The sequence below is a fragment of the Euprymna scolopes genome, chromosome 18, assembly GCF_053919585.1.
Source record: "Euprymna scolopes isolate OS-2025 chromosome 18, ASM5391958v1, whole genome shotgun sequence".
Taxonomy (NCBI): domain Eukaryota; kingdom Metazoa; phylum Mollusca; class Cephalopoda; order Sepiida; family Sepiolidae; genus Euprymna; species Euprymna scolopes.
The window spans coordinates 74,000,247-74,012,810 of NC_136499.1; the positions used below are offsets into that span (position 1 = coordinate 74,000,247).

Sequence of the window (12,564 nt, forward strand, 5' to 3'; positions counted from 1 at the left end):
ATATATATTTGGTAAAACTGGTAATTAGTAAAAACCTGAAGAGTATGCTCAATACTATTGCATAGCAAATATGTGTTTTATTTTTTTTATTACCGTTTTATCTGTTTTGTTTACATATGTTTCGGATGTTGGACCATGTCTACGATCCAACAGCCTCGTCAGACCTTACAGAAAAATATCTCTCTCTCTCTCTCTCTCTCTCTCTCTCTATATATATATATATATATATATATATATATATATATATATATATAACTACTTCATTTATTCGCATAAATTTAATATATGAAAGTATAGATTTATGCGTAAACTTTAAGTATTTACTTCAAAAGTGCTCAATACGTAGGTAGAGCTAGTTAGTAATTTATAAAATATATATGGCGATTAAGCTACACTGAATATTCTGCGTTTCATCAACTATAGGATTCGTCAGGCTTATGATAATATATATTTTATAAATTAAGATAATATATATTTTATAAATTACTATATATATATATATATATATATATATATATATATAGTCAAGCTACGCTTACGTAGATTACTGTTGTTTTAAAAATAATAAAAAATAAATAAATAAAAAATATTATACACATCCAAATAAAGTATGGGCGATTTTCTAAGTAAAAATGAACTTCAAGGTGAAGCCGCTATTTAACCATATTCATCATTAAACATTCAGCAAGAAATATATATATATATATATATATATATATATATATATATATATATATATATATATATAAGCAAATAATAGAATTCTCCAGCTTAATTATTCCTTTTTTCAACTTTTCTAATGATTTTTTGTGCTATGTATCATTGTGTATTCCATATGTATCACTGTGTAAATAAAACTCTTTACATTTGTGAAATTTATTTATTTAGCTGAACGATTTTGTGATAAATTGTAAAAGAAAACCGCTTTAAAAGTAAAAAAAAATCAAAATAATACGCCTTTCAATTGTGTTATTGTCTTTCAATTATAAAAAAATAACCTTTAATTTAAAATTGAAACTAACATGCTTATATAGTGAATGTATATGAAGACTAGAGAACTACAGTTTGTAAACAAACATGTATTATTTTTTAAGCAACAAAAATCGGAGAATACTACAATTAAATTTATTTAGCAAAATCCTATTTTTAAAAGAACTCCCTGGCAACTCCTAGTCTTTAATAAAAATAAAATAAATTATCTATATGATACTCTATTAATATAAACTGAGAAAGGAAATTGTGGAAAGTGTATATTAAAGTGTTAATTAAACTGATCACCAGTGAGAGTCCATATAGATTTTTTAAAACAAACTTCAGCTGCTTATCTATCTATATATCTATAATAGTGAAAATGTCTGTGTGTGTGTGTGTGTGTGTGTGTACATTTCCCTACCAAATAACTCTGTCAATTTTCGGTCTAGAGACTCGAGATTTGACATGAGGTGTATTAACATTTAGGAAAATCTTTTTAATTGGTTTTCGGCCAGAAATTTGGCTGTCAAGGGGTCAAAGTTCAACTATTGGACTTTGAAAACTCTACCAAAATCCTCTGCCAATTTTGGGTCTAAACACTTTAAATTTTAAATGTAGATTACTTGGATATGGGTCAAAATTTTAATTTGATTTGAGCCCCCGCCCTAAATGTTAAGATGTCAAAATTGGAGTCAAAGTTTAAAAAATTTGATCTCTTCAGTCTCTACCAAATTACTGAGCCAATTTCTGGTCTAAACATTTGAAATTTTACATAAAGCGTATTCTGAGATAGAATTTAATCGGTTTGGGTAAAAAATTTGAGCTGCCAAGGGGCCAAAGTTCAAAAGATTTAACTTTTGCGGTGTCTAGCAATCTACTCAGCCAATTTCTGGTCTAAACATTTGAAATCTTACATAAAGTGTATTCACACGTAGGGTAAGTTATGGACAGTACATAGGCCCGAGCAAAGCTGGGCTGAATTGCTAGTATATCTATAAAAGTGAAATTGTCTGTGTGTGTGTGTGTGTGTGTGTGTGTGTGTGTGTGTGTGTGTGTGTGTGTGTGTACATTGTCCTAACCAACTACTCAATTTCAATTTTCAGTCTACAGACTCGAGATTTGAAATAAAGATATTCAGATTTAGGAAAATCTTTTTAATTGGCTTTCGGCCAGAAATTTGGCTGTCAAGGGGTTAAAGTTCAACGACTTAACATTTGGAAACTCTACCAAACTCCTCTGCCAATTTTGGTTTTAAACACGTGAAATTTTAAATGTAGGTTACTTGGACATGGATCAAACTTTTTAATTTGATTTGAGCCCAAAACATAAAATGTTAAGGGGTCATAATTGGGGTCAAAGTTTTTTAAAAAATTGACCTCTTCAGTCTCTACCAAATTACTCAACCAATTTTTGGTCTAAATATTTGAAATTTTTCATAAAGTGTATTTTACATAAAGTGTGGACAAGCTTTTTAATCGTTTTTTTGCCCGAAAATTTGGCTAGCAAGGGGTCAAAGTTCAAAAGATTTAACTTTTGCAGCCTCTAGCAAACTATCCAGTCAATTTGGGGTTTAAACATTTGAAATTTTACATAAAGGGCATTGAGATATGCAGCAAGTATTTTAATCAGTTTTGGGCGAAAATTTGGCTGACAATAGGTCAAAGTTTACAGAGTTGACCTTTCCAGACTGTACCAAACTCATCCAGTAATTTTGTGTCTAAGCACTTGTAATTTTAGATGTAGGTTACCTAGACATGAGTCAAACTGTTAATATATGCACATAAAGTTATTAACAGTACATAGGGCCCAAGCAAAGCCGGGCTGAACTGCTAGTATATCTATAAAAGTTAAATTGTCTGTCTGTCTGTCTGTCTGTATGTCTGTCTGCCTGTGTACATTTCCCTACCAAATTACTTTGTCAATTTTCAGTCTATAGACTCGAGAGTTGACATAAGGAGTATTGAGATTTTGGGAAAATCTTTTTAATGGGTTTTCGGACAGAAATTTGGCTGCCAAGTGGTCATTGTTTAACGATTTGACCTTTGAAAACTCTACCAAACTCCTCCGCCAATTTTGGGTCTAAACACTTGAAATTTTAGATCAACCCTTTTAATTCGATTTAAAGCAAAAATAATAAATGTTAAGAGGTCAAAATTGGGGTCAAAGTTTTTTTTTTAAATTTGACCTCTCAGCCAATTTTTGGTGCAAATATTTGAAATTTTACATAAAGTGTATCCAGACATAGGACAAGCTTTTTAATCGGTTTTTGGCCGAAAATTTGGCTACCAAGGGGGTCAAAGTTCAAACGATTTGGTCTAAACATTTGAAATTTTACATAAAGGGTATTGAGACATGCAGCAATCTCTTTAATCAGTTTTGGGCGAAAATTTAGCTGCCAAGAGGTCAAAGTTGAAAGAGTTGACATTTGCAGACTCTACCAAACTCCTCCACCAATTTTTGTGCCTAAACCCTTGAAATTTTAGATGTAGGTTACCTGGACATGAGTATTTTAATATATATATATATATATATATATATATATATATATATATATATATATATATATATATATATATATATATATATGCACTTAAAGTTATGGACAGTACATAGGGCCAGAGTCAAGCTGGGCTAAACTGCTAGTAACATATATTGCTATTACAAATATGATTGGAGTGTAACTAGTAGTCACCTTTGAGTTATTTTAAGAGTCCTTTTTAAAGGACGTTAATCCGGAAAATATTATACAATTAATTTTTAAAATAAGCTTGCGTGAATTTATCATTACAATAACATTACAAATTTAAATGCATAAAAATTTGTCTAATTAATACGAAAGATGTGTTTCCAAATTTAACCCCATAAAAACCTTTCCCATTATTATCATGCTAAGAATTGAAGGGGGTGCTTTTTTAACTATTTTTTTCTTGCACCCAATTTTTGTTCATGTTATTACTGTTAAAAGCGATTCTATATAATTTTTCTAATGATAGGAGGTTGGAGTGTTCGGATGTAGGTAGGTAGAATTAGCTCTGGCATTCTATAAAAAAAGAACACTTTTTATATTTCTGTTTAAAATATGATATTGTTTCTTACCGATACATTTTCTGTTTTGAGCGGCTCGACATGGAGTAATTTCATATTCTGTTCCCTTACACACATCACAGGCTGAAATGGAAAGAATGTGTATCAAATGGAAGGAAAGAAAAAACAAAACAAAAAACACACACAGTTATTAATTTCAAATATTATCGCTAATACTATCAAGAAATGTGAAAATTCACAGTGGTTTCTGCACCAATACTTCTAATTTCCTCATAATAATAACTAGCGGGACCTGTGGAAATAATTATTTATTTAAAATTGTAGGAGTTTAATTCTTTTTGCAACAATAGATATTCTCTATGTTCTTACTGTAAAAATATTTGACAGCTTCAAATTAATATAACAAATGCTATTTTTGATTCAGTAACAATTCATTTTAATATAGGTGAATTCATAATTGTTTACTTTAGAGATATGGGATTAGTAATCAATCACCATTTTGGTTGATCAGACGATTTTATTATTTTATGTGTGTGAAAAGTGATAATTTACATACAATTAAGAACTACTAGCTGGCCGCCCCATGTTGTGCGGTCTTACAATACGCTTAAAAATTATATTTTTATTGATGCAGATTGTGTATGTATTATTATCAAATCAATCCTCTGTTATTATATATTATAAGTAATAATTTGCCCGGTGACTTAATTGCAAAAAATTAAAAAAAATAAATAAAATAATAATGATAATGTTATTCATCAAATTCTCTTTGTATTAGGTTACAATATCAAATCAGCTATATGTGGGTTTGACGATGAATGCCCTGGAAAAGTTACTTCTGATTAATGTTTAGTTTTAAAATATGCAAACAAATAAATGATTTGCTGCGCTTTTAAATGGTACCTCTTCTTTTATCGTAAATTGAACTCAACAATAAAAAAAAAAATTGAAATAAAATGGCGAGGTACACCCGGGCTTGAACAAGGACTATTCGATCTGTAGTCAAATACTCTACTACTAAGCTATATCTCAGATTATTATAAATAAACGCTTTTTTAAGAAGAAATGATTTTATTATCTCCCTTGGCTAGTGTAATATAAAATATTCTTCAGTAAAAATTATTCTTTTAATTTATAAGAGAGAAAAGCTATTTTTAAAATTGGATTTTTTCGATTTTCGATACTTATCGGATGAATTTCTATATAAAACATATCTAAGAGCGCTGCCAGACATATAAATTAGCTCTATATGAATTTTGTAAAAGATAGGCTCAGTCGTTTCGGAACCGATGGGGAAAGAACCCACGCACACATACACACACACACACACACACACACACACAAAGTGACTTTTATATAATAGTAGAGATTATCTAGATTCGGAAATCACATTTAAAGTTGATTTATTCATAGTATATAATGAGTTATTTTTATAAAGGAATAATTTTTTAAGCTAAAATATTTAAACTATATGAAAGAAAACTTATTGTATAAAAATAGATAGGAAATATAAGCAAATGCAGATTGAAAGTTTTTTCATTGATTGAAAATATACATCTATATAGATTTACAAATTAATTAAATATATGTGTGCATCAATATTCTCTGTCACCGATAACGAGCATTCTCGCATTATATATATAGATTATCTATATCAAAATCTCTCTCTCTCTCTCTCTCTCTCTCTCTCTCTATATATATATATATATATATATATATATATATATATATATATATATATATATATATATATATATACCGACGCTTAACTTTCTTGGACATTTAAACCTCAATCTATAACATTTCAGGAAGAGCTAGGCTTAACCATCATCATGACGCGAAAGAAAATGAGAAAATAAATGTCTAGATTTTCCTGATGAAGGATCTTCTACTATTTAAAATTCAGAATTTTAATAAATAAATATGTTTATATATATATATATATATATATATATATATATATATATATATATATATATATATATATATATACACATACATATATATATATATATATATATATATATATATATATATATATATATATATATATATAATATATATATATATATATATATATATATATATTAGTGTTGGGACGATTATTCAGAATCGGGAATCAAAAAAAACTATTCTTTTAATTGTCTTTTTGGGGAATTTTGTTTAAAACAAAATCTTCCACTGTTGGTACCAATAATAAAAATAATAAAAATACCAATAATAAAAATAGCAATAATAAAAATAAAAAAATACCAATAATAAAAATAATAAAAATTTATTGATTTTTAATTATCAGTAAAACTAAAATCTATAGATCATCTCACACAAGTGTATTTTTAAGTTTGAGAAAATATCTGCACATTAAACATGTATGTGTGTTTTTTATTGTAATCAGGGGAAAAATAACAACTCTATGGTTAAATATTTGGACATGTAAAAACAATTGGAATCAGTAATTGTATGGGAATTGAGAAAATATTAGAATCGTCCCATTACTAGTGTGTGTGTATATATATATATATATGTATATATATTTTGTCAGGTCATGTCATATGCTACTGGTACCATGTAACCTAGTACTACCTGCCTCATGGTCGGGTCACCGGCGACTAAACTGGTTCCCCCACCAGACTTGTTTGGTGAGGATGGTGGCTAGTCTCCCTGAAGGATTAAAAACAAGACCTTCCAAAGGGCGAATGAACTCTTTTTCTGGGTCAACGGCCAACTAGCACAGTGTATATTTGTGTGTGTGTATATGTGTATTGGGGTGGAGAGGGCTCCCGTAAGCCGTGGTGAAGGCAACCTTTCTAGGAGAAGCAAATCTCTGATTTAAAAAACAAAGCGGGAGACCAGTACCCGCATTAAGCTGGTCTGCAGTTTAATTTGTTGCTGGCTATCTTGCTCTTGCTTGTTGCTGGATCTCAACATTTTGAACCGAGAGAGAGACTTAGCTGTCGTACAAAGCTAAGACTCTGTAACATCATCTTTGTATAGATACTCCCTCAGGCATTTGGGCTCATGGATTTTAAATGTCTGAGGGAGTGGCACTCGTCTGACAAGACGTTGCAATCATCATATATATATATATATATATATATATATATATATATATATAAAATAAAATGGACGTTTTTTTTTTTCTATTAATTTTATTTGGTATCCTTTCCAACTCTGAATGATAGTCTACACTTCTGGCAGGAACTGGCTGATGTAATCGCCATGTTTATCATAAGTTTGAATAACGGTCTTCACTTCTGACAGGAGCTGGCTGGTGTAACCCCCCATATTTAGCATAAGTCCGAGTACTTTCCAATCCTTCTAAAGTGAATACTGTTATTTGGAAGTTGGAAAGGATCGAAAATAGAATTAATAGACAAAAAAAAGGTAATTTTATTAAATGACATATGTCTAAGAGAAAAAATACTGCGTAAATACCCCCATATATATATATATATATATATATATATATATATATATATATATATATATATATCGAAAATGTCTTGTCTTTTGAACTGTTACATTTTAAATTCTGAACATCAAATACTTCTTAAACAGTGGATTTCCTATCATTTATATATCTATATATATTTCTTACAATATGGTGGATATTATCAGAACAAAAATATGAACATTTTTGTTTTGTATTTATTATGATTCATGCATCAAATCACTTACAGAAAGGATAATATAACAAAATGTATTTCTGCAATTCTTTATTCTTGCAAAAGTAAAGATTCCTGCCGACTAATGGAACTGCGCAAATAAATATATTAAGGCCTTTATCACAACTTTATCTTTAATTAGTTCTGACAAAGAAGATGTTGGGAACATTTACTAAAATAATGTTGTCTTATCAAATCTAGAAACCCATTTTAGACATTAACAGGAGAACAAAACTTGCCTTGTTGCTTCTGTTTTGTTTTATTTTTTTTTTATTTTAGGAAGATCTCAATTCTTTTTGCCTTTTATGATTCCTTATCATTCTATTCTTTAACAATTTATTGAAATTTATTGTTTTTATGACTTTTGTAGATATTTATTTTCATGTTAAATCTATTTCATAATGATGAATACCATTGTATATAATCTTTCTACACTGCATGTGATATTGTCTTGGGAAGTTAAGATATAAATCTTTAGTTTATCTTATAATTTTTTTCGGGTTATTTTTAACTAGTGAGGAGGCCCAGCGTTGCCCAGGACTGAATGAGGATCAACAAATGTTCCTGTCTTCCAATATTTTTTATTGTCGTCGAAATCAGTGAAATCGCTCATTGTTTAAACAAATCGATTGATTGCTTGCATTAGTTGAGGACCCACTGCATTGCACCAGGTTGAAGCTTCGCATGCCTACCCACACTGAATTAGTCCACAATACATTGTAGTCTATATTGCACTGTAGCGAACCTTCTGTTAACTGTAAAAATTATTTTTATATAATGGCTTGAATTAAAGTTTAAAATGCAAAAGTCAAATATCATGGCTCAGTTGCACTCTAAACAGAAGCATTCATTTAAAGTGCGCCTCTATCTTATCAAAGAACCTACTATTGATTTTATATGTCGAGTGCTTCTGCTTGTGTAGTGATAAAACTGTTCAAATGCACTTCTGATGCTTTGGTCAAAACCGGACTGTTCCTTCTTTGATTGAATTTTTTCGGTTATCGATTTTTGATACTTATCGGAGACATTCCAATATAAAACCTATCTAAGAACATTCCCAGACACATAAAACACATTTGTATGAAATTTTTTAAAAATCGCGAAGTCGTTTCGGAGTTCATAGGAAACGAACTCACACACACACACACACACACGCAAACACACACGCAAACACACACACACACACACACAGAGCAAAAGTACCTTTTATCTATAAGTAGAGATTCTGAAGTTTTAAAAGGATTTAAATATGAAATATGTTATTTAGAAATTACTATTGTGACTACAGATTACTTCAAAACATTTTAATGAGGAAAAATGTAAGGATGAAAATTTTACGTTAAACTAAAAGGAGTGTATTATCCAACAAAGCAACTTGGGTAATAGAGGTAGGGTAATGCTCTGTTGGGAGCCGAGCCAACACTTCGATTTTATGCCCTCAAAGACTCAAGTATGAATCTTTGTACTAAGAAATATTATGAAAAATGGAGATAGTTTTAATATGATTAGATACCCCCTCCCACTCTCATGCATGCCATTTCTTGGAAGTATTTGATTTTAGAAATAATCGGGGAAACCAATGCATACGTTAGAATTAAGTCGGTCAAAAAAGTTGTAGTATCCTGATTTATACAAATTGTTTGGATGACACTTTAACAGCTATGATGTTTTTGTGAAACATGATCCAGAATAATTTAGCATGTCTCAAGTGTGGTAAAACAACACTCAAATATTGGAAATTAGACAGACCGTTAACTTTACAAAACACCCTTTATAATAAATTCCACTGCTCACTGTGTTATGTTGTTTAGGTAAGACTCAGGACGCTGTTGTCAATTCTTACATCTAGGCATATTTCCTTCAATATTCGGGGCCATATCTTTTCATTTTGTGTTTGCTCTGCCATCTTGCATGGAAGTGAATCTTACTCCTGCCTCCAAACAATTCTGATTTGCAACACCTTCAGCATAATGAGCACACCATAACCAGGTTGATGTGTGGCTACAAACTAAAGAAAAGGGTCTCTTTACTCATGCTCCCTCAGAAACTTTGATAGTCAGATTATGAATGCTTCACACGCTCGGCCTCTCAGATGGTTCAGCCATCTATAGCATGCCATCTCTTGCATCAACTTGTAAACTTGTCAAAATAAAGGCCCCCAAACGGTGCACATTTTCTTCGAATGATCCAATATTATCTGAATTTCGACATATTTTAAATACACTGTTTGTTAATTTACCTACAACCAAGATCACAAGATAAGTTGTTTATGCCAAAGTATTAGTGGTTAAAATAAGGAAACAAATTTTTTCTTGCTTCATAAGTTTCTGCTATTTTTTTTTTATTTATTTTTTTTTTAAATAATATATATTCTGGTAATAAGTTTCTTCTTTTTCTTCTTCTTCATTTTAAAAAAAAATTTTTTTAAGTGATATATATTCTGGCAATGAGTTTCTTCTTTTTCTTCTTTTTTTGATTTTTTTTGTATGATATATATTCTGGTAATAAGTTTCTTCTTTTTCTTCTTTTTTTTCGTTGATTATTTAAAAATAATATATATTCTGGTAATAAGTTTCTTCTTTTTCTTCTTCTTCTTCTTTTTTTTTTAAAATTTTTTTTTAAAAATGATATATATTTGCTCATAAATTGTGATAAGTGATCTGTTGGTGTCCTAAGCAGCTGCCAAGTATACCTGATACGCAAAAAAAAAAAAAAAAAAAAAATACTTACCTCTACATACAACGTCTCTAGCTGTCGAACAAGGCTTCACCATATAGTATCCTTGTGGGCAAGATGTCCGACAGACTGCAAAATAAGATGACATTCATTTAAAATTTAAAATAGTTTTTTTGTATATAAAAATAAAATAGTTTATTTTATATTAGTGTACATCCTCAATCAAAAATTATGAAAGTTATGCTTCGCCAGTGTTCATGTTCATGTCCATATAAAAATCATGGAATTACATCAGTAATTTGATTTTTCATATATGAATTTCTTCTTCTTCTTTTTCTTCTTCTTCTTCTTCTTCTTCTTCTTCTTCTTCTCCTTCTCCTTCTTCTTCTTCTTCTTCTTCTTCTTCTTCTCCTTCTTCTTCTTCTTCTTCTTCTTCTTCTCCTTCTTCTTCTTCTTCTTCTTCTTCTTCTCCTTCTTCTTCTTCTTCTTCTTCTTCTTCTTATTATTATTATTATTATTATTATTAGTAGTAGTAGTAGTAGTAGTAGTAGTAGTAGTATTTCTGATGACTTAAAAAAATTATCAACTGTTGACTTATTATTTAGAGTGGTGGTTTTCTCTATTAAACTAGGTGGTGGAGTTGTCTGACTTGTCATTTGCGTCTCCTCATTCCTTTAAATTGTTTGGTCTGGTATGTACTTTACGTGCTAACTTTTGTGTGACAGAACGAATTTATATTTATTTTTATACAAATCAATACGCATTTATATTTATTAGAGAGAAAAGTATTTTAGAAAATCTATGACTTTCATTCATATTGGGCATTGTGAATGACAAAACATGATAACAAGAAAAATATTCTGAGTTCTAATTTTATTCGAATCCATTCCTTTGTGAATGTGCAATGGACGCTTCTCTGGCAAAAAGAGAAAAATGAAATACATTTACATATTAGGGAGATTTAAAATAAAGCGGACGAAAGGAGTAAAACGAATGAATGAATGAAAAAAAGGAAAAAGTAAACAAAGAATAAAAACAGAAGTAAAAGAAAATATTTAAAAAGAATAAACATGTAGGAAGAAAGACAAAGGTATGGTGAAAAGAGAGGAGGAAATAGTAAGAGAACACATTACAAAGAAATAAGTAGAAGTGGAAGTTATCCAAAGCCAATGGTAGAGATAACACAAGTGATTGAATTATCTCCCTTGACACGTTTTGCCACCAAAATAAATATTCAGCCGTAATGCCTAAAAGGAACGAAGAAGTAAAAAAGAAAAATACTTTATATGAGTCCCAAAAAAGAATTTTTATCCTCTCCAGCCTTTTTGTGGTGCCTTAACAAGGTAAGCGTGTCTTGCTTTAACTCCTAATAATTCCCATGAGGATACTATAGCTTGTACAATTTGTAACATTTTTTAACATACTTTGTATGTTTTTTTATTTATTCAGGTGATAGAGGCATTTCCTTTGTTCTTATTAAATAATTATATAATAATAATTATTAGTTTCGGTTTTTCTCACAAATATGGTTAACTGACCAGATTTTCTTAGCAAAAAAACTAATTATCTTTTTTGTGCAAAAAACAAGCTCGACATTTTATTTATTTCTCTTTGGATCAACAGACAGAAAACGCGGTTGGTCGAACATGAAACTGTCTGTAGAAATACAGGAGAGATTTACATAGAACGTCTTTGTCACAATAAAAGCCATAACTCAAAGACACAAACCCAGTTGTTAGCTGACCGTCTTCAGCCTTGTAGAAAGTTGATACTTTATACCAACTTCAAATATCACTGGTAACCTGTCGACCAATCATTTACTGATCTTTTAAAAAACAACTCGCTGACCAGAAACCCAGACGCAGCACCAGCATCACAAATGTTACTATCACAAAATCGAGGCAGAAAGTACAGCAATGAGAAGAACGGACATTTACACACTTCTTTCGACCAGCTCAACAATGACTATCTGATTGTTACAGTCAAAAATGAATTCTACTCGCTTTCCTTTCAGAATCGTACAAGTTGAAATTTCTGTCTCAATAAAACTTTTAAATTTCTGCAGGACTGCGTTTTTCCATCTTCTACACAAAGAAGCATATTTGAATGATGAAAAGTTTATGTTGAAACAAGCGTTGCAGTGTAAGAAGATAACACTGGAGCAAAAAAAAAAAACAAGATAGTAAATACGGATTATAACATACAT

General features: G+C 30.1%; 1 protein-coding gene across 3 annotated transcripts in view; it reads right to left on the bottom strand.

Annotated features, from left to right (window-relative positions):
* Positions 1 to 12,564, bottom strand: part of LOC145297661 (uncharacterized) — a 996,083-nt gene that overhangs the window by 75,245 nt on the left and 908,274 nt on the right. For all 3 annotated transcript variants that reach the window (XM_080143831.1, XM_080143830.1, XM_080143833.1), the window contains exons 7-8: positions 10,413 to 10,487; positions 4,069 to 4,140 (exon numbers count right to left, since the gene is read on the bottom strand). In XM_080143831.1, the coding sequence (XP_079999957.1) occupies positions 4,069 to 4,140; positions 10,413 to 10,487 (147 nt within the window). The remainder of the gene's footprint in view (positions 1 to 4,068; positions 4,141 to 10,412; positions 10,488 to 12,564) is intronic.